The sequence below is a fragment of the Hevea brasiliensis genome, chromosome 1 (assembly GCF_030052815.1).
Source record: "Hevea brasiliensis isolate MT/VB/25A 57/8 chromosome 1, ASM3005281v1, whole genome shotgun sequence".
NCBI lineage: Eukaryota > Viridiplantae > Streptophyta > Magnoliopsida > Malpighiales > Euphorbiaceae > Hevea > Hevea brasiliensis.
In genome coordinates this window covers 116924980-116948877 of record NC_079493.1, presented here as the reverse complement: position 1 = coordinate 116948877, position 23898 = coordinate 116924980, and the positions used below count along the sequence as shown (strand labels likewise).

General features: G+C 33.4%; 1 protein-coding gene across 1 annotated transcript; it reads left to right on the top strand.

The window, feature by feature from the left end:
• The first annotated feature begins 1461 nt into the window (after window positions 1–1461).
• Window positions 1462–9666, top strand: LOC110652377 (lupeol synthase). Its single transcript, XM_058148389.1, is given in 18 exon segments — window positions 1462–1702; window positions 3471–3774; window positions 5897–6080; window positions 6348–6396; window positions 6398–6434; window positions 6568–6734; window positions 6860–7048; window positions 7151–7264; window positions 7472–7591; window positions 7686–7808; window positions 7919–8017; window positions 8156–8212; window positions 8327–8373; window positions 8472–8615; window positions 8701–8878; window positions 8960–9040; window positions 9156–9239; window positions 9511–9666. Coding segments are annotated over 18 exon segments (2301 nt in total). The 5' UTR covers window positions 1462–1501; the 3' UTR covers window positions 9634–9666.
• Window positions 9667–23898: the final 14232 nt, after the last annotated feature.

Here is a 23898-nt window from a genome sequence, read left to right as displayed (position 1 = left end):
CATACCTCACTTTTTATCTCAATCAGGTTACAGCACGAAATTTTTGGGTTGGGTCATAATTCAGATTTATAAAAGACATTCAAAATTCAAACCACATAAAAATAATAGTAGTAAATATATTAAATGTATTTAAATTAAAATGATAATATATTTACTATAATAGTTAGTAGTTTAATATCTATCAAGTATAATTAATTGGATTAATGAATAGAGTGATACTTTAATTTTGTTATTATAATTATTATTTGATAATAGTAGAAGATAATATCACGTTTATAAATACAATTATACATGAAGAGAGTGAATCACATTAATATTATTATTTTATTATTTGATTTATTTATTTTTGGGGTAAACGCACTTGCAATTCAGGTCCATCTACTATCAATACATGCCTCACTTTTTATCTCAATTAGGTTACAACGCGAAATTTTTGGGTTGGGTCACAATTCAAATTCATAAAAAATATATTCAAAATTCAAATCACATAAAAATAACGATAGTAAATATATTAAATATTTTTAAATTAAAATAATAATATATTTGATATGAGTGGTTAGTAGTGTAATATCTATTAAGTATAATTAATTAAATTAATGAATAGAGTGATACTTTAATTTTGTTATTGTAATTATTATTTGATGATAGTAAAAGATAATATCATGTTTTTAAATATAATCATATATGAAGAGAGTGAATCACGTTAATATTATTATTTTATTATTTGATTTTTCTTTTTTGGGGTAAACGCACTTACAATCACTAAAGGAAGATTACACTTATTAATAAAGTAACCCAACAAATAAGAAAAAATATAAAATTTAAAATAATTAAACAAAAGCTTAGAAATAATCAACCATAAAAAAATTACAATTAGTTATTATTTTTCCCAAACACACTAACTCATTAATTACTCAACCACTACTCACAGCAAATAAACTACACAAATAATTTGTCATGAATTTACCTCTCTACTCTTTCTTGGGGACAGTCTGCACCTGCTTTTATAGCCATGGCAGACTTGAAATATATATATATATATATATATATATATATATATATATGATCTTTTTTTTTTAAACTTCGTAATTAGATTTTGGCTTCTAATTCCTAATTTTATTTAGACTTGAACTCAACCCTAATGATAGTGGATATCCAAACATTATAAATAACTATCTAAAGCTTGAAAAACATATGCTGAAGTTGCAATCCTTGTTTATTCTAGTGATTTTAGGCTCCAGACAAAGAAAGGAGAAACTTTTGAGTTGTAAATATTCTTGTGTTCTATTGTGCTTTCGGATAAGGAGTATAATTAAGGTTGCCAACTTGAAAGTAACTCTTATCTTGTAATTTTCATTGTTTCATCTCTAACTCTCTCTTCCCCATAGATTTAAATCTATTAAACCTTTTACTTTTTCCCTTACTAACCAACTTGATGTTTTTCCATCATTAATTATCAGCCATAATCGAAACTAGTGATATAGAAGAAGATAAGCTACCAATGTGGAGGCTAAAGATAGCAGAAGGAGGCAATGATCCTTACGTGTACAGCACAAATAATTTTCTTGGAAGGCAAATATGGGAGTTCGATCCTGATGGTGGCTTCCCTGAAGAGCGAGCTGAGGTTGAGGCTGCTCGTGAAAATTTCTGGAAAAATCGATTCCAGGTCAAGTGTAGCTCTGACCTCCTTTGGCAATTCCAGGTACATATATATAATAAACATTCCACTACATACTCAACTCCTCTCTCTCTATCTCTTTACAAAACTTGCTCAATTATCTCTTAATATATATATATATATATATATATATATATATATATATATATATATATATATATATGACCTCCTTTGGCAATTCCAGGTACATATATATAATAAACATTCCACTACATACTCAACTCCTCTCTCTCTATCTCTTTACAAAACTTGCTCAATTATCTCTTAATATATATATATATGCTTATAAATTGTTAAACTTGCTCAGTTAATTATAGCATGTATCAGTTAACACACATTTTAACTTGTTTTTAGGCTAGTATTACTTATATATATTATTTATTGAAATTCAATAAATAAAAAGTGAAATGTTCAATTTCAGCCAACGAATGTTTGATTTAGTTATTTTTAATTTTTTATTTAAATTAATTTAAATTAAAACATTAAATTTTTTATAAACTTCTTTTTTTTTATTTAGAGTAAAATTTCTTGATTTATTTAAAAAAATTTAAAAAGTTCAATTTCTCATTAAAACCTTTAAAGCCTTGTATGGGTGGAAGTAACTCGTTCGAAAACTCCAAGTTACAAGGAAGTGTAAAAATTTGTCTTATTTGATTGATATTTTATTTTAACTCCTAGATAAGCAATTTCTTTCGGTTCACACTACTTAGAGAGTGTTTGTTTTAGAAGTTTTAAAAATAAGTTAATTTGTTTATTTATAATAATTTTTAAATATATAAGTTGTGTTTATAAATTAAAAAAAATAAGTTAGAAATTTAATTTTTTATTTTTGTGTTTATAAGCTCTATATTTATAAATTAATTTAATTAAATATTTTATTATATTACTTTTATTTAATTTTTAAAATTTCAATAATAAATTTTATTTAATATGCTTTTTAGTTATTTTAATAATAAATATATTTATAAATTATTTTTTACTAAACACAATACTTATTTATCAATCATTTATCAACACTTAACCAAACTATTTTTTACTAAATATATTACTTATTTATCAATTACTTATCAGTACTTAACCAAATATATAAGTATTTAAAATTTTAAATACTTACAAGTTTAAATCAGCTTATAAACACTAGATACTTATAAGCTAACTTTTATAAGTTAGACCAAATAAAAGACATTTATGTTAACTTATAAACTCTAAAAATAAGTTAACTTGTTTATAACTATTTTTGTAAGTTAGACCAAATAAAAGACATTTATGTTAACTTATAAACTCTAAAAATAAGTTAACTTGTTTATAACTATTTTTGTGTTATAAATTGAGCTTACAACTTAAAAATTAAAGATAAAAAATTAAAGACACTTATTTTTTTATTTTAATGTTTATAAGTTAATTTAATAAAGTCTTTTATTATATTATATTTATTTAAATTTTAAAATTTTATTATAAATCTTATTTAATATTTTTTTAATTATTTTAATAATAAATATTTTTATAAGTTATTTTTCATTAAATACATTAATTCTTTATCAGCTATTTATAATCACCCTAATCAAATATGTAATTATTTAACATATTAAATACTTATAAATTTAAATTAATTTAAGCTTATAAATTACTTTAAATCCACTTTCAGCGAATGAAAAAATTGAATCAAACAAGACCACACACACACATATATATATATATATGTAAACTTCTCTTACCCTCAATCACTGTTACAAAAATCTCAAGGTATTGGATTATCATTCTAGTTACTGAAAGGACTTGGCTTGGAACGTAGTTTCTGAGAGAGAAAAAGTTCAAACAAACAATTCCTCAAGTAAAGATTTAGGACGGTGAGGAAATTACATCTGAAACTGCCGCTGCCGCATTAAGGAGGAGCATCCACTTGTTCTCAGCCTTGCAGGCTAGCGATGGCCACTGGTGTGCAGAAAATGCAGGACCAATGTTCTATTTTCTCCAATTAGTATTGTCCGCTTTGGCCCATGGGCCTCACGGATTTGTCCCTTGGGAGTTTTATTCCCAAAAGCGTGCTGACCAGGTGAGGAAGGCTCCCACATATATGGCCCAAATCTTTTCTTCCCGTTTCCGATGTGGGACAAGAAGTTTCCACCCCATTGCGTAGCTGGTTGAACAAGCACGTCCCAACCCCATCCCTGGGTCGTGACAAGCCCACCAGCTTCCGCCTGGTGCGTCCTCGCACCACACACCATACTAGAGGGAGTCCAGCTCTGATACCACAAATGTAACGGTCCGGCCCACTAGTGATATTGTCCGCTCTGGATGAAAGCCCTCACAGTTTTAAAACGCGTTACTAGGAGTTACGAACCACCAACTTATAAACCCAGCATCTCTCCCGTGTTTTGCTGATGTGGGATTTGCCTAGGGTATTACAATCCACCCCCCTTATGGGACTCAGCGTCCTCACTGAGGTTTGCCCCACCATCGTTCAAGGTTGCACGCGGAGCGGCTCTGATACCACAAATGTAATGGCCCGGCCCACTAGTGATATTGTCCGCTCTGATACCACTAAATGTGATGCCCCTTACCCGTTTATTGTATAGCCGAGCAAGAAGTGCAACATTCGGTGCCGGAGCACCCTATCTTGTCTTGTCATGTCTATTGTAAATTTTAATGTCATTTAAATCAGGTAATTTATGTATAGAATTTTTTTTTTTTAATATTATTTCTGTGGAGACCCGGACGGATCCTCCTCTGTTTTATTAGCATCTGGCGGGTTCCACTATCACCTGTTAACATATTCATAGTCTTCTCACATATTTCCATATCATATTCTCTTTTATCATATCATTCACAACTATTTATGAGATCTTAAAATGAAGTGTCATCTATTGCATTCATATGAAAATTCACAGATAATAAATTATAAGTTTTCATTTCAAGTCCAAAATAAAATACATCATAAACTAGTAATTACATAATGACTAAACATAATGAACCAAAATACTAGTCTATACATGGGCCCTACCAAAATACAAAAGACTGGTGAGGTGACTCTGGTCGGTGGCAGATCTGCTCGGAACTCTGTCCGAATACTATTGTGGCGGCTGTTGATCTTCAGTACCTACGCGATGGAAAACCAACGTGCTAAGCATAACGCTTAGTGGTGCATAATTTATAATAACAATAATTTAACAATTGAAATAATATCTACAAATCATAATTTCTGGGTCTTTTATATTTTTATTGCTCTTTGGAAACAATTAACATTATCGGGATCTTTCATGTTTACTTATTGTATATTCAGTATTAATTAATTATTATCAATGCCCAAGAAACCTATAACAAATTATAAAAGCTGGATACACGGGTGTATACTGGTTAGACAGCCATATGTCTGTCCAGTATACATCTGCCAGGCACGAAGCCAGCTGTCGGGCACGAGACCCGCTGTCAGGCTTGTAAAGCCAGAAATAAAATAGGCACAATGGCTAGTAAGTAAGCATATAGCCTGTAGAATAATCATACCAGACATATATTGTCAGTTTATGATTTTCTCAGTAGGCAGTACTGCTATCTGTAGTCCCTAATTGGTATACCAATTTATCCAAACTAAATAAATAAGTCTAGGTATACTATGGGCAATTAAACATTTTTAATTATTTTAGCACTATTCACTGTTACTATTTTTTGGTACTGTTCATTGATACAATTAATTTCATATTAATAGGACATTAGTCCCAATTTACATATTCATATCATTTTTAATATTTAATTATCCTTATGAGTATTTTAATTATCATATATAGCATTTTTCCCATGAACATTTCTTTAGGTTCATATTGATGTGTTATCTTTATCTAGGAATTTGACTAGGTTAGGATGTCTATTTAGTCACACTTCCTTCATAACAATTGCTCCTCTATGTTTAAACTTGAATTTCAGTTTTTGAATCACTGAATTTGGGATTATAGAACTCAAGTTATGGTCAAAATACCATAACTGGTCCGTTTGCCTCTAAGCTGTCCAGAATTTACAATTCCTGGTCAATAAACTTTGACCAGTGATTTGATCATTTTATGGTCATTTTTAGACTTAGGTTCCTTCACAAGATATGTTCCTCTATATCTTAGGGACTCCCAGGTACAATTTCATAATTTTTCAACCTTGATTTTCCAAGCTTCCACACACCAACTTATAAACTCAGCATCTCTCCCGTGTTTTACCGATGTGGGATTTGCCTAGGTATTACATTACACATTGAACGTCACAGTACCATGTTCTGTACAGTTCTTAACTATATATGTATGCGCATACTTGGCCAAGGACGTGATGGTGGAAGGGATAATGCTTGTAAAAGAGGGCGACAATGGATTCTTGATCATGGTGGTGCCACTGCCATAAGCTCGTGAGGAAAGACGTGGCTATCAGTACGCTTATATTTATAACATATTTACATCAATTTCCAATCTCCAAGGAATAATTTCTTTGGAGAATTTTTGGGTCTATTATAATAATGGTTGCTAATTCACAATGATTTTATTGTCTTCGCAAAACTCAAATGTCTCACAATTTCATCACCGAATTATAATTTTGTTTTTCTGACCATTGTTATAATTTACCTGAAATTAGTCTGCTAGATTCTTTTCAGATTGCTTTTATTTGTTAACTCTGGTTCTAATTGATTGAAATTTCAAATACTTGGTGTTTATGAGTGGGATGGAAGCAACCCTATGCCCCCAGAGGTTTTGGGTCTTTCCTACTATTTTTCCCATGCATCCAGGTTTGCAATTTATTTTTCCCATCCATCTTTCCAATTGTTTGGGCCATCCCTTTTCTGAATTTAGCTGCATACTTTGAATACATGTGTGCTTATGCCTCTCACATTCTAATCATCATTTATTACATAAATGCAGCAAAAATGTTTTGCTACTGTCGACTCACTTGCATGCCTATGTCGTACTTGTATGGTAAGAGGTTTGTTGGTCCAATCACAGCTATTATTTTACAAATAAGAGAAGAAATATATAATGAACCTTATCACGAAATCAAGTGGAAGAGTGTGCGCCATTTATGTGCAAAGGTGAATTGACATTCATTTTGATCTTCACACATAGTGGTCTGTAAAATTTTGAAGCATTTTTCTATCCTGTGAAACTTTATTTTGTGTTCAGATAAGCAGTGTGATCAATGAAAATGTTATTGCAGGAAGATAATCACTACCCCCACACTTTGATACAAATATTGATATGGGATGCTCTTTACACATTTGGTGAGCCTCTCTTCACTCATTGGCCCTTCAACAAATTGAGAGAAAAGGCTCTCAAAGTAACGATGGATCACATTCATTATGAAGATGAAAACAGTCGATACATTACCATTGGAGGTGTGGAAAAGGTAAAATAAGGACCCAAAAAAAATTTATACAGATGTAGTGATAATTTTTTTTCTATTGTTTCTTATCATCTAGAGATTTTTGTGCTGACTCAACTGGAACAGCCACTATGTATGCTTGCTTGTTGGGTTGAAGATCCCAATGGGGATGCTTTTAAGAAGCATCTTGCTACGGTAGCAGATTATGTATGGGTTGGAGAAGATGGAATAAAGATGCAGGTTGGTACACACTTCTCTGCCTAATAGTGCTAGAGATTCTGAAATTCCTGTTTCATTACTAATTGAAAGTGGACGATTCTTTTCTTAGTTTTGTTTGTACATCTACGTATTTAAACTCCCTTTGTGCCTAATAGTTGTCTTCAAAGCACTTGATTATTAAGTAACAAATAGCATACAAAAAGGATAAAGTGATGAATTTATCTGCAGAGTTTTGGCAGTCAAGTATGGGATGCAAGTCTTGTCCTCCAAGGTTTGATTGCTAGCAACCTTTCTGATGAAATAGGGCCCACACTTAAGGAAGGACACAACTTTATAAAGAATTCTCAGGTTTCCAAGTTTATGTCCTAACTGTTCTTTGTAGTATCAAGACATAAATCATAATTTCAGTCTCTCTTTTCTGTTCTGACTTAAAATTTGGAAGGTCACCGAGAATCCTCCTGGTGACTTCAAAAGTATGTTTCGTCATATATCCAAAGGATCATGGACTTTCTCTGATAAAGATCATGGATGGCAAGTTTCCGATTGCATTGCAGAAAGTATGAAGGTATTTAATTCTGTTTAAAGTTTAAACTATATTTCAAACAAATTCAGAATTTAAACATCATGATAATATTTGGCGAAGTTCATCATTAAGTTCTCCTATATGTTTCATAGTGTTGTCTGCTTTTCTCTATGATGCCCGCGCAAGTTGTTGGTGAGAAAATGGAACCTAAGAAGCTGTACGATTCTGTCAATGTCTTACTTTCTCTTCAGGTATGGATTAGTCGCAATAATACAGTGCTTGTTCATATCTTATTAACCTCAGAAAGTATTTCCTTGTGTTTGCTTCTTCCTCATGCATGGTTCTTAGAAAGAAATTAACAATCAGCTAAATTTTATAAAATATTGTAGAGTAAAAATGGTGGTTTATCAGCCTGGGAACCAGCAGGAGCAAGATTATGGTTGGAGGTAACTAATTCAAGATGGTGAACTAATCTTAAAGAAGTGAATTGAAAATCTTTTACATATATCATTCCTCCAAAGTTTTCAATGATTTTAATTACATTTCCCCTTTTTAATTAGTGGCTCAATCCTGTGGAGTTTCTTGAAGACCTTGTAATTGAGCACGAGTGAGATTCTTGCATCATTTCCTTCTATAGCATGCAAAGTTTTTCTTTAGAATGTCTAGATTATGTGAGTTCCTAGATGACGTAAAATAGTTATCCAGGTATGTGGAGTGTACTTCGTCATCAATCCAGGCCTTAGTTCTATTCGAGAAGTTATATCCTGAGCACATGAAGAAAGAGATCGAAACGTTCATCGTAAATGCTGTGCAATTCCTCGAAGACATACAAAAGCCTGATGGTTCATGGTATGATTAATCTACTAATGATTGCTGGTTGTAAACCCAAAATATATGCAGAAATCAGTTATATATATAACAAGGATTACCACAGGTATGGAAATTGGGGAATATGCTTCCTTTATGGCACATGGTTTGGGCTTGGAGGGTTAGCTGCTGCTGGCAAGACTTACAACAATTGTGCTGCTATTCGTAAAGGTGTTGATTTTCTTCTCAAATCACAAAGAGATGATGGTGGATGGGGGGAAAGTTACCTTTCCTGCCCAAAGAAGGTAAGCCCCTTTGGCTTGTACTTAAAATTAGGTGCTTCCTTTGATTATTTCTTCACCAACCATGCGTATACTTTGTTACAGGTATATACTCCTCTTGAGGGTAGCCGATCAAATTTGGTACAGACTGCCCTGGCTATGATGGGTTTGATTCATGGCGGACAGGTGTCAGTTTATACTTGTAACTCGACATCTAATATCCAATCTCTTCCTGGATTGTTTTTATCCACAATTCAAACTCAGAGAGTAAATAATATATTTTCATGTACATATATGATAGGCCCAAAGAGACCCTACACCTCTACATCGCGCTGCAAAGTTGTTAATCAATTCACAGACAGAACTTGGTGATTATCCACAATAGGTATATATCTCATTGATTTGAACATATATATACGTGTATGGTATACAATCAAACATTGTTGCATTTCCATCTTAACCTTTTTTTCCTTTTAGAGTGTATTTCAATAGATGGAGATTTAAAATGAAATAGGATTTCAATCGGACATTATATTAAATAATCAAAGGTAAAGATTAGAGAAAGAGAAGAACCACAACATGTGTTAGTAAATTACAGTATGCTTTTTCTTCATATTCAAACGTTTACTATTGACATGCTTATGAATTTATGGCAGGAAATAATGGGAGTGTTCATGAGGAATTGTATGTTACACTACTCGGCATATAGGAATATTTTTCCCATGTGGGCTCTGGCAGAATGCCTCCGCCACGTTCCTTTGCCTTCCAAAAATATCTAAATCAAGTCTAAAGTGTTGGCAAATGTAAGATTTTTCTAAATAATTACTATAATTAATAATTAAGATAAAATAAACTATATTCATGTATCCAGAGAAATAAAGTTAAGTACCTGAATTAGGATGATTAAATAATTATTTGTATATCTGGGAATGTGTGATTAGACAATGACCTTTGTATCTAACAATGTGTGCTAACCTTATTGTATTATATTATATATGTGAAGGGTATGGAAATGACTACGGAGATGAAGTGGAAGGCTATGCAAATAAAGTGAATGTTTATGGTTATGAATGTGTGAATCACCTCCTTCCCTTCCATGTATTTATCCGTTTATATCACAATTTAATTTTAATATTTTTGAATCCTATATAATTAATAGATTTGAAATATTAAATTAAATTATCAATTTAATATAAGTTGTGTCTATAACTCAAATTGACAAAAAATTAACAATCAAACTAACTAAATAATTACTCGTTTAAGTAAATTGATAAAAAATTTAATAGGTGTTATTTTTTTAGCGTCTAAAAATATCTATTGAAAATAAGCATGAAAGTGGAGCAGTGGTCAAGTGGATGAAGTGGTGTGAATGGATAGTTGTGGGAGTTATGGGTGGTTACAAGTAATTATGAGTGGTTATGGATAGTGAGGGAATGGTGAGAAGAAAGTGTAAGTGGTGGTGGAGGTGATAACCACTAAACTTGACCATCAAGCAAATATTTTTCTATAAATGGATGTGTTAGGCTTCATTTAGGAGGGCACAACAATAATCTTGATAGACATAATGACTTAACTCAATTTTTTTCTAGTTTAACAATCTCTTTATATTTTTAAGTAATTTTTTATATTTTGGTCTCGTCTCAATTTCAATTTTAGTATTTCATTTTTAATTTAAGCAATCAATTTATTTTTTCCCTGCAAATATTTCTATCCTTATAATCAATCTTTTCAGTTTTCATTACAATTTATAATTTTTTGTTCACATTCTAGTTTCTGCAAATCAGCTCTTTAATTTCAAGCAAGTTAACAATTTTCTACAAATGTTTACATTTTTAAGCAAATTAGTCTTTTAATTTCTTAAAACTCTCAGTTACATTTGTTGCACATATTTATATTTTCTCAATGGTTAATTTTTTCAATCAAGTATAAATTTTATATTTTCTGCACATATTTACTTTCCAAAGCAATCAACAATGATCAGCGTTTACTTTTCAAGCACAACATTTGCTCTTTCATATATAAGTGATCTTTAATTTCTTAACAGTCAGTTTCAGTTCTCAAACTTTTCAAGTTGATCAAATAAAGATCTTGACAAAGCACATCCCAATAAAATCAAAGAATTCAAGAGAAAATTTAATTCTTTATTTCTCACCAATTGCTCCAATTAAAAGTCAGACTGGTGTAAATACACTTACAAATAGGATTATACACGTCCTTGGTACGCCCACAATCCAACCCTTACGTACAATTAGTTTACATGAAAATACTATCAATTTTGATTTTGCTAACAAGTGGTATCATAATTGCTAACATAAAGAACATGCTAGTTAGGTTAGGCAACCCCTATTTCCATAGCCACACTTAGGCCACAATTAATTTAATCAATAATAATTATATATGCTAATTAATATATAATCCCATGATCACTATCTTCATCCCATATTTGTAGCCTACGACTCCTCTTATGCCTTATTCAATAAGGATGTGACGCCCCTTACCCGTCTACTGTATAACCGAGTAAGAAGTACCACATTCGGTGCCGGAGCACCCTATTTTGTTTTAGAATATCTATTGTAAACTTTAATATCATTTAAAAGTAGTAATCTATGTGTAGAAATTTTTTTTTTTTATAACTTATTTCTGTGGAGACCTGGACAGAGCCTCTCCCCTGTTTTATTAGCATCCGGCGGGTTTCACTAATTACCTATAAACATATTCATAGTCATCTCACACATTTCCATATCATATTCTCTTTAATCATATCATTCACAACTATTTATGAGATCTCAAAATGAAGTATCATCTATTGCATTCATATGAAAATTCATAGATAATAAATTATAAGTTTTCATTTCAATCTCAAGTTTAATTACAAGTTCAAAATGAAATACATCATAAACTAGTAATTACATCATGACTAAACATAATGAATCAAAATAACTGTCTATACATGGGCCCTACCAAAATACAACTGTAGAGGTGACTAGTAAACACTGGCAGATCTGATCGGTCTCTGTGTGAGCACTACTACTGCTGCTGCTGCGGCTACGGGGACTGATCTCCAGTACCTACGCAATGAAAGACCAACGCGCTAAACATAACGCTTAGTGGTGCATATTTTATAATAACAATAATTTAACAATTGAAATAATAGTTGTAATTCATAATTTCTGGGTCTTTTACATTTTTAGTGCACTTTGGAAATAATAAAAATTATTGGGATCTTTTCTGTTTACTTATTGTATATTCAGTATTAATTAATCATTATCAATGTCCAAGAAACCTATAACAATTTATAAAAGCTGGATGCACGAAAGTATACGGGTTAGACAACCATATGTCTATCTTGTATATATCTGTCAGGCACGTGGCTAGCTATCGGGCACGAGACCCGCTGTCAGGCTTGTAAAGCCAGAAATAAAGTAGGCACAATGGCCAGTAAGTAGGCATATAGCCTGTAGAACAATCATACCAGATATATATTGTCAGTTCATGATTTTCTCAGTAGGCAGTACTGCTATCTGTAGTCCCTAATTGGTATACCAATTTATCCAAACTAAATAAATAAGTCTAGGTATACTATGGGCAATTAAATATTTTTAATTATTTTAATACTATTCACTGTTACTATTTTCTGGTACTGTTCAGTGGTATCATTAATTTCATATTAATAGGACATTATTCTCAATTTACATATTCATATCATTTTTAATATTTAATTAGCCTTGTGAGTATTTTAATTACCATGTATAGCGTTTTTCCCATGAACCTTTCTTTAAGTTCATTTTGATGTATTATTTTTATCTAGGAATTTGGTTAGGTTAGGATGTCTATTTGGTCACACTTTCTTCATAACAATTGCTCCTCTATGTTTAAACTTGAATTTCAGTTTTTGAATCACTTAATTTGAGGTTATAGAACTCAAGTTATGGTCAAAATACCATAACTGGTCCCTTTGCCTCTAATCTGTCCAGAATTGACAATTTCTGATCAATAAACTTTGACCTGTCACTTGATCATTTTATAGTCATTTTTAGACTTAGGTTCCTTCACAAGATATGTTCCTCTATGTCTTAGGGACTCCTAGGTACAATTTCATAACTTTTCAAGCTTGGCATAGTGAGTTATGGTCTATGTATTGACCTGGACTCTTAATCCTATAAAGGCAATAGTCAAACTTCAGGTTAGTATGTTTGGCCCTCTTTTTAGGGTCTTTACACTTAGAATTTGGCAAAGGTGTCTAAATAAACATTATAGGCCTAAGTATCATGTTTCCAGATCATATTGGCACATCTCAAATGGAATTTCCTAGTGAGAGTTATGGCCAAATGAACACACGGATATAAAATGACATTTTGGGTTCAACTTAACATTTTTCAGATTTCAGTTCCTAATTTTGGCTAATATTTTCCCTATGATGCAATTGGTTTTGAAGCTTGGTCAAAAAAATTGTTGAGCTATGTCTTATAAAACTTTTGACACTGGTTTCACTCAATTTGCTACTTTGGAGATCAAGTTATGGCATTTTTTTCCAAAACTGGTCAAGCATACCAAAGGAACAGTGTTTTGGTCAATTTCTGGGTTGGCAGTTTTAGTGACCCAAACTATGCTAACAATTTGACTTGGTTAAGGACAAATCTGGGTCAAGTGGTCTTTATAAAAAGTGTAGCCCTATGTCTAGGCTTTCCATTGATATAAATTTTAGGTCATTTGAACTAGTACAGAGAGAGTTATGACCAAATGAACACGTATTGTTCCTTTGGTCATTTTCTGGGTTTCAGTGTTTGGTCATCTAGGTTTGGGCAGAGAATTGATCATGATTTTGACAAAATTTAGGCATAGTGTCTGCATAAAAAAGGGGCTATTTTGAGTCTAATTTCACCTCCAATTGGCCTCATATCAATTGGAGTCATACATTTTTAGTTATGGTTCAATAAAGGGACTGGACTCCTTAAGTCCCAACCTACAGAAAATCAAACACTCCCAATATCTCAATTCCTCCAACTTCCTTACCTTCATTTGCATGCAATACACTTCTATAAGTAACAATCTCAACTCAATAGGTCAATTTCAAGCATTTACACAAACCCTAGTTTTCAAAGTTTCAAATTTACACAAACACTACACAATCAAACTCCCAAACATTTCAACTCATCACACATTCTCATGGAACCATTTTTCATCACTTAAAAGCAATAACTTCAAGTTCTATGGCTGCCAAAAATTTAAGGGTTCTTTTCTCAAGATTTTATTTTTATTTCATGCACATTTTCACTTGATTTAGCATGATATTCATGCTTAAAGTAGAGATTAAAAGTTTAAAGCACTAACCTTTGTGGTGATCCAACTTCAAGCTTCCTAAACTTCAACTTTTCTCTTTTTTATGGGTATCTATAGCTTCCTTAGGGTATGGGGAGTATTTTTAATGAAGGGAACTATGGGTTTCAATGTGTGTAAGATTAGGAAAACAAGCTTAAAAGCTTGACAAAAATGGTAGAGAGGGGGCACAAGGGTGAACGGCACAAGGAGAAAGAGAAGAAGAAGAAGAAGAAGAAGTGAGTTGATGGGGTTTTGTCCTCTTATGCTATATATATTTATATATTTATGTGTACTTAATTTGTTTTAATTTTCATAGACCTTTTTTCTTTTCTTTTCCTTTCCTTTCTTTTCTTTTCTTTTCTTCTTCTTTCTCTTCTCATTTCTCTAATTCAAATTCATAATTTTTAATTTGTGTTAATTATTTTATTCTCTAAATTTTTTTTTTAACATTTAGGTCAAAATTCACCTTTGGGGGTGAAATGACCAAAATGCCCTTCATAATGCATATCGAGTCACTTTTATTATTTTTGTACAAGTTAATGAATTCTCTAAATTTTATTTTATTTTTCTCTAAATTTTTCCTATATTTTCTTAACATTTATTCCATCAGTTTATGCCTCTTCATTATAGTTTAAATGTAGTTCCAGCCATTTTGACTGTCCGAATAGACATTCGTCGTCGGAACAGTAAAATGTACGAATTACCTATGGTGAGGGCGTTATAAATGATTAACAATAAAAATATAAATTATTTTAGTGACAAATGTGCCTTTTTTATTTAAATAGGGATAAAAAGAATTGCCGTATTTCATATATCTCAAATGCAACCATTTGTATTCAATAATGTTAGGTAAAATTTTTCAGTATAATTAATTTCAATTTAAATTCTTATAATGCCAAAAATAACTTAGATATTACAAAAGTAAAAGTCATTGATAATAATGATATTGTGATTAGAGAAGGGGTATTCGAATCGACCACAAGTGTACTAGCCTCCAAAATTTTAAAAAATTTTGAGGGTACATATGTAATTTACAATCCCTAAAACCCTTAGTGCATCTGTAGTAGACCCAAATTTCATTCCGCTAAAATTCCAGCGGACAACTAAGTTTTTTTTTTTTTTTTTCCATTTTCTTCTCCTTCCCACAAGATTATCAAAGCTACAGCTATCAAACCAAAAAGTAGGTTTTCTCTCAATTCTTAGTAACCATTTTTACTCAATGTATGTGAATTTTAGTAGAAATAAGTTCAATTAAGCCCCTTAATTTTTTTTCTCAAACTCCAAATAAGCTAAATTTAAACATAATTTTGGTTCAAATAATTCAAAAACTTTTCATTTAAGGTGTCACACCTTACCCCTCTGTAAGGCATAACATGATCCCGTAGAATACCTAATGAACTACCGAACTTCACCTACAAATAACTCATTAAGTACCCCGCAAGGGATTTTAAACAATTTTCTTACTTTTGATAAGTGGTGAGCATTTTCTAATAGGTATTTAAAACATATGATTAAAATTAAATCTAATTAATATTTTTGGTCCATTTTAGTTTTCCGCAAATTTTATAAAAATTTTGACAGAGTTCTGTCTGTATTTTGAGAAACCAGTTCTTCAAATACCTGTAAAAAGCACTTCTAAAAGTTTTTCTCAACCACTACTTCGATTTCACCATCAAACTCAATCAAGTTCACAATCATTTCAATAAATTTCTCAAGTTCAAAATTCAATAATCCTCAACATACTAGCAATACATTTCATTTAAATTAAATAAAATAGTTGTACTCATATTTCATTAGAGACAACACAATTTATGTACATTCTTACAAAATTTACATCAAAAGAAATATAAACTAAACTTTATTACAAACTTCATACAAATTTTTGTACAAGCTGCTCAAGACCCATTTGCACGTCCATACATTTATATGCAGTACATACATGAAAAGAAATATTTACAATTAGGGTATAAATTATACCCGAAGACTTTAAGCTGATAGCTCCTCATGCCTCAGCAGCTCAGTCTGCTGCTCCTCTAGTCTCTGTATCTGCAACAGCAATAGAAGCCATCGCTGAGTACTAGGACTCAGTGGTGCACAATATAATAAAATAATCTTTATGCAGAATATAATCACATTTATTCAAAAATTTGACTAAACATAAGCATTAAACACAAAACATGAATTATGAAATTTTAATGCAAACCAAGTTCATTTTGAAGTATCAAAATACATTTCATAAAACCCACAGTTAGATCATGCCATCCGAAACAAATAGAATCTCAATAGCCAGAGGCTAAAGAGAAATCACATCACAAAGCTAGCTAGCTCAAATATATGGATATCCATTCACATCCTCTTCTACTGGCACACCTCAACACTTCTCCAGAGAAGGAATCAAAATTCGAAACTAATTACCTTCACTAGTCGTGCTAGTGAGGTGTTCAAATATATGGTCATGACACTGTGGTTTCAAAACTTATCTTAACAATTTGCTAAACATTGTCATTTCAATATACATAATAACTTTTAATAATTTAAATCAAAATATCATAAGAATGCCATAATTCAATATTTCACATCATTCAAAACAGTATGCAAAAAGATGATTATAAAAAGTATACGTTGTGCACAAACCTCAAGCGAGTCGCCTCTTGGCCTTGACTTGGTTCCTCGGGTTTTTTTCCCGATATTCTTTTCAACTGAAACACACAATTTTACAATGTTTCAGTACTAGAACTTAACAAAAATCCCAAAATAAATTTAGCTTCACATTTACCTAGTTCTAACGTGTTAAATTCGACGTTCTCGAAATTTTTGTGTTTTGGGTTACTATTCACTACACTATTCAAGTCAAATAATTGACTTTCTAAGGCTTAATAGGTATGGGAACTCCAACTTCACCCACATACCACATTTTGGTCACTAAACTTGTTGGTTTTGGTTGTTTACTCAAATCCTAGGTCTTTTAGGCAAATTTAGTAAATTTCAGTTTTGGAGTCCTAAGTTGCACTGTTCCATTGGTCACTTTATTGTTGGAATTTGGCAAAACTTTCTTCATAGAAAATGTTCCCCATTGTCTTAAGTTTATTCTCCTTTTTGAATCACCCCAATTGGAGTTTTATAGGTTCAGTAACTCAACTTTGCTCAATAATTTGATTAGGTTAATGGCATAATTTGAGTTGGTGTTCTTCATGAAAGTTTTATATCTATATCTTATCCAATTACTGGTAAAATTTCAGGTCATTTTGACCTTCCTAGCTCGAGTTATGACCAAATGAATAGTTACTGTTCATTTGGTCAGTTTGTGCAGTGGTAGACTGCTCTTAACCAACTTTGGTCAATTGGTTCACTAGGTTTTGGTCAGTTTTTGGGCATGGTTCCTTAACGAAAATTGTGTCATTTTATGTCTATTTTCATCCCCAATTGGTGGCATATCAATTGGACTTATAAAATTTCTGTTTTGGTCCTTCAAAGTTGGCTTGGTCATGCTGCCAGCAGCATGACCATTTACCCTACGAATTTGACTTTCATTCTAACAATTCCCACACATCTCCTTTGGTCATTATTAACCATTTTTCACTTCACAATAGGTCAAAGTCATCATTTATGCATTTTTTCAAAATTTACCTCAAAACCCTAGGCCTCCAAACCCTAATCTCACTACTTAATTACCATTAGTAATTTCAAAGTTCCCAATTATAATCATTCAACTAAAGGAGGTCCATAACTCATTCAAACCCATTAAATTCATGCAAATCATGGCCCCCTTCAAGCTGGCCGAAAATTCAATAATGGTCCTTCCCCCATATTTTCATTTCATTTCATTAATTCTAAGCTCATTTCAACCATCACATATGCATTTAAAATGAAAAAATGACAAGTTAACAAACTAACCTCAACCTAAACACCAAATCTTAAATTGTTCTCTTTCTTTCTTCTTTCTTTCTTGTTCTTAAGTTGAGATTGCAAGGTCTAGTGAGGTTTTTAGGGGAGTTATGTAAATTGGGTGAAGGAATTTAAGCTTAGATGTAAGCTTAGATGAAGGATTTTCATGGGAGTTTATGGAGGAAGATGGGGCAGCAATTGGGAGAAGAAGAAGATAACTAGTTAAATTTTTTTTTCTTTTCTTTTCTTTATGTATTTTGGCTTATGGAAGACCACAAAAACCTAATTAATTAATTTATTAATTATACCTTTTATGGCATCATGCATGATGTCATGCATAATGTCATCACCCTTTTTACTTTTTCATTTTTCTCTTTTTTTTTTCTTTTTTTCTATTCGTTCTTTAATTTAATTCTCGATTCCGAATTTTTTTTTTCTCCGATTTTATTTGTGATTAGGTCGAGTCGACTCGTGGTCAATTGACCAAATTGCCCCTCGGCGATTCATCGGTTTGCAAGTAATTCCATATTTCTTCCCGCTCACGACCTAATTATTTGGTAGCTTAACAGCTTCTTTTCGTGATTTTCTCTTTCCCACTGTGTTCATAAGGGTCCTAAGGACCGCAGCGTCACTTTTTACGGTTCGAAATTTGAGTTTAAAATGACTTCGCAGTCATTCCCGAGAAGGTCACCCATCGCTGTGACTCTCGGCTCGTTTAACTTCTTCTGTTCTAGTTTTCTTGTTTATACTTAACTAATTGAACATTACTAATTATTTGTGTTTATGGTTTATCTAGTTGTCTTAAGTGCGGTTCTAATCCCCTTAATTGTTCGGACCGACACCGGTCACCGGAACAGTGAAATATACCAGGCTATACAAATAGGGGTGTTACATAAGGCCATTTAACTCTAACATCTAACAGCAATCAGGCAAGTTACATACAAGTCTAATAATAGAGAGTGAAATTTCCTCAAGGAGAAAGAAATATAATAATATTTGTACTTTGTCCCGTTTAACTTTGTGACAAATAAATATAATAAGAGGAAATATTGTTATATTTGTTCCAATGACAATGGACTGATTTCCTGAAGGAGAAAGAAATATAATAATAGGACATAAGAATGGAGAGAAAAGAAGAAAATGGAAAAGAAAAAAGAAGCTAGAGGAGGTGATTACTGATGTCTTTTAGTGTTATGTATTTATTAGGTTTTAATTTCTTTACTAAAATAGAGAAAGAAAAAACAATGTAAAAGGAAGTGTTAATTCCTAATTACACCTTAAATGGTTAGGCAAATCCATTATCTTAGGTATCAGTTTATTTTAATATAGATTTATACAAGTCATTAAATTATTTTATATATCAAAATAATTAACCAATTTATTGTTATAATTCAACCTTATATTCACCTTTTTCATTTCCAATGCTCTAGCATGTGAATGTATCCCACTTTTTAACAACTTACTTGCAAATAAGCCACAAGTATTTTTCTTCTGATCATAATGTTTTAAAGGTTGTTACAAATAAGCCAAGAAAATAATATAAGTTGTCAATATGTAACTGATTTAAGTTGTAAACAATTTATGATTGATGTGGTATTTAATTGTTATTTTAATTTGATCTTATTATTTTCTAATTATATAAATTTTTGCTAATTTTTTTTTTCTCTATTTTATGTATACTTACATACAATTTTGTTTGAAAAAGTGTAACTTAATTCAACTTAACTCAACTCAACTAAGCCTTTATCCCAAAAATTTGAGGTCAGCTATATGGATTCGCTTTCTCCACTCTAAACGATTTTGGGTTAAATCCTCAGAAATGTGTAATGCTTCTGGGTCATGTTGTACTACTCTCCTCCAAGTCAATTTAGGTCTACCCCTTTTTTTCTTTCTATCCTTTAACCTAATGTGCTCTACTTGTCTAACTGGAGCCTCCGTATGTCTACGCTTCACATGACCAAACTACCTCAATCTCCCTTCTCTCAACTTATCTTCAATTGGCACCACTCCTACTTTTTCTCTAATACTCTCATTACGGACTTTATCTAGTCTAGTATGGCCACTCATCCACCTTAACATTCTCATCTCTGCAACTCTGATCTTAGACGCATATGACTCTTTCAGTGCCCAACACTCACTACCATATAATATAGCCGGTCGTATCGCTGTACGGTAAAATTTTCCTTTTAACTTATTGGGGATCTTACGATCACATAAAACTCCCGTGGTATGTCTCCACTTCAACCATCCGGCTTTAATTCTATGACTAACTTCCTCCTCACATCCTCCATCTACTTGAAGGATTGAGCCTAGATATTTAAAGTGATTACTTTGGGACAGTACTACTCCATTCAAACTAACTCCTTCCCTATCACCATTTTGGCCTTCACTGAACTTACAATGCATGTATTCTGTCTTCGTTCTACTTAACTTAAAACCCTTTGACTCTAGAGTACTTCTCCAAAGTTCTAGCTTTCTATTGCCTCCTTCTCGTGTCTCATCTATCAGAACAATATCATCCGCAAACATCATGCACCAAGGAATACTCTCTTGTATATGTTTCGTCAATTCATCTAAAACTAATGTAAAAAGGTAAGGGCTTATGGCTGATCCTTGGTGTAATCCAATTGAGATCGGAAAATCTCTTGTGTCCCCTCCCGCTGTGCGCACAATAGTAGTTGCTCCTTCACACATATCTTTCAACACTTATATGTACCTAATAGATACCCTCTTTTGTTGTAACACATTCTATAAGACATCTCTTGGAACACTATCATAAGCCTTCTCTAAATCAATAAAAACCATGTGTAGATCTTTCTTCACATCTCTATATTTCTCCATCAAGCTTCTAATGAGAAAGATCGCTTCCATAGTTGAACGACCGGGCATGAAACCAAATTGATTGAGAGAGATAGAAGTATCATGACGTAGTCGATGCTCCACAACTCTCTCCCACAACTTCATAGTATGGCTCATGAGTTTAATTCCCCTATAGTTTGAGCAACTCTGTATGTCTCCCTTATTTTTAAAAATAGGTACTAAAATACTCTTCCTCCATTCATCAAGCATTTTCTTTTAATTTAGAATCTTATTAAATAATTTAGTTAACCATGCCACTCCCATATCTCCCAAATACTTCCACACTTAATTGGTATTTCATTGGGTCCACAAGCTTTACCCACTTTCATTCTCTTAAGTGCTTCCTTTACTTCTAAAGATCTAATCCTTCTAGTATAATTCACATTCTTTTCTATTGTTCTATAATCTATATTCATGCTATTACCATTTTGACTAGTATTAAAGAGATCATTAAAATAATTTCTCCATCTTTCTTTAATGTCCTCATCTTTCACCAACACTTTTCCTTCTTTATCCTTAATGAACCTAACTTGATTGAGATCTTGACATTTCCTTTCTCTTCTCCTTGCTAATCTATAAATATCTTTCTCCCCTTCTTTAGTTCCAAGTTTTTCATATAACTTTTCAAAGGCCTGTGCTCTTGCTTGACTAACTGCCTTTTTGGCCTCTTTCTTTGCTATCTTATACTGTTCATATGTCTCATTATTATACTGGTATACTCTCGGACCGAGGAAGAACACGTGTGGCACTTGAGGATGGTGTTGCAGACGTTGAGGGAGCACCAGCTATATACCAAATTTTCAAAATGTGAATTTTGGCTAGAAAGCATCTCATTCTTGGGACACGTGGTTTCTAGTGACGGCATTCAAGTGGATCCCAAGAAAATTGAAGCTGTAACTAATTGGCTTAGGCCTACAACAGTCACTGAGGTGCGAAGTTTTCTGGGTTTAGCTGGCTACTATAGGCATTTTGTACAAGATTTCTCCAGGATAGCGGCTCCCCTAACTAAGTTGACCAGGAAGAATGTTCCATTCATTTGGATGAGATATTTGTGAGGTGAGTTTCCAGAAGCTCAAGGAGTGTCTAACCACTGCCCCTGTGTTGACACTACCTGTGAGTGGTGAAGGATACACCGTGTATTGTGACGCCTCCAGAGTTGGCCTAGGGTGTGTTTTGATGCAGAATGGAAAGGTAGTGGCTTATGCTTCAAGGCAGCTGAAGAGGCATGAGCAGAACTACCCCACCCATGATTTGGAAATGGCGGCTGTAATCTTTGCACTAAAGATCTGGAGACACTATCTGTATGGTGAAGTGTGCGAGATATACACCGACCACAAGAACTTGAAGTACATCTTCCAACAGAGGGATTTAAACTTGAGACAGAGGAGATGGATGGAGCTTCTGAAAGACTATGATTGCACCATCCAGTACCACCCTGGAAAGGCCAATGTTGTGGCAGATGCCTTGAGCAGAAAATCTTACAGCGGTTTGGCGCACATTTCAGTAGAGAAGAGACCATTGATTCAGGAGGTACATGAGTTGATGGATCAAGGTTTAATCCTAGATCTTTCAGATGAGGGGGTATTGTTGGCTCACTTTTCAGTGAGGCCAGACTTGAGGGACAGAGTTAGAGTTTCCCAGCACAGAGACCAACAATTGATGAAGATTATAGAAAGAGTACAGCAAGGTGAAGGTGGTGAGTTTGGATTTGCCAATGATGGAGCCCTAGTGCAAGGTTCTAGGATATGTGTGCCCGATGTGGATAACCTCAGGAATGAAATCATGCGAGAGGCACACTACACACTGTACAGTGTCCACCCAGGTTCCACCAAGATGTACCATGATGTGAAAGATAGCTATTGGTGGAATGGCATGAAGAGAGACATAGCAGACTTTGTGTCCAAGTGCTTGACTTGTCAGAAGGTGAAGTTTGAATACCAGAGACCGTCAGGGAAGCTGCAAGAGCTCCCTATCCCAGAATGGAAGTGGGAAATGATCACCATGGATTTTGTGACTGGGTTGCCTCGTACCACGCGAGGATATGATTCGATATGGGTAATTGTAGACCGTCTAACCAAATCAGCTCACTTCTTGCCTGTGAAGACTACATATTCTGTGGCACAGTATGCCCGACTCTACATTCGAGAAATCGTCAGATTGCATGGAGTTCCAGCTTCCATAATATCCGGCGAGGGCTGATTCACTTCTCGGTTTTGGAGAAAGTTGCAGAGGCACTTGGCACACGCTTGAACTTCGATGCGGCTTTCCACCCTCGCATGACGGGACAGTCCGAAAGGACAATCCAAACACTGGAAGACATGCTTCGCATGAGTGTCTTGGATTTTGGAGGTCAATGGGATGAGCAGCTAGCTTTGGTGGAGTTTGCCTACAACAACAGTTATCACTCCAGCATAGGGATGGCACCCTATGAGGCATTATATGGAAGAAAATGTAGGTCTCCTCTGTGTTGGACAGAAATGGGGGAAGCGAAGGTGCATGATGTAGACCTAGTGCAGTACACTTCAGAGGTAGTTCCTTTAATCGAGAGCAGTCAAACTTTCAGTGGGCAGAAGAGTTATGCAGACCCCAGACGGAGGAATGTGGAGTTTGCAGTGGGCGACTATGTATTCCTGAAGGTTTCTCCAATGAAGGGAGTCATGAGATTTGGAAAGAAGGGAAAGTTGGCACCTCGGTATATTGGACCTTTTGAGGTTACTGATAGAGTTGGAGCAGTTGCCTACCGGTTGGGGCTACCACCCAACCTTTCTCACGTTCATCCCGTGTTTCACATCTCCATGCTTAGGAAATACATTCCAGATCCTTCTCATGTACTACAGCCGGATGTGATAGAGCTAAAAGGGAACTTGACATTTGAGGAGCAGCCTGTAGCCATAGTGGACTACCAAGTGAGACAGCTGAGATCCAAACAGATCCCTATGGTTAAGGTTTTGTGGAGGAGTCAGTCAGTGGAAGAGTGCACC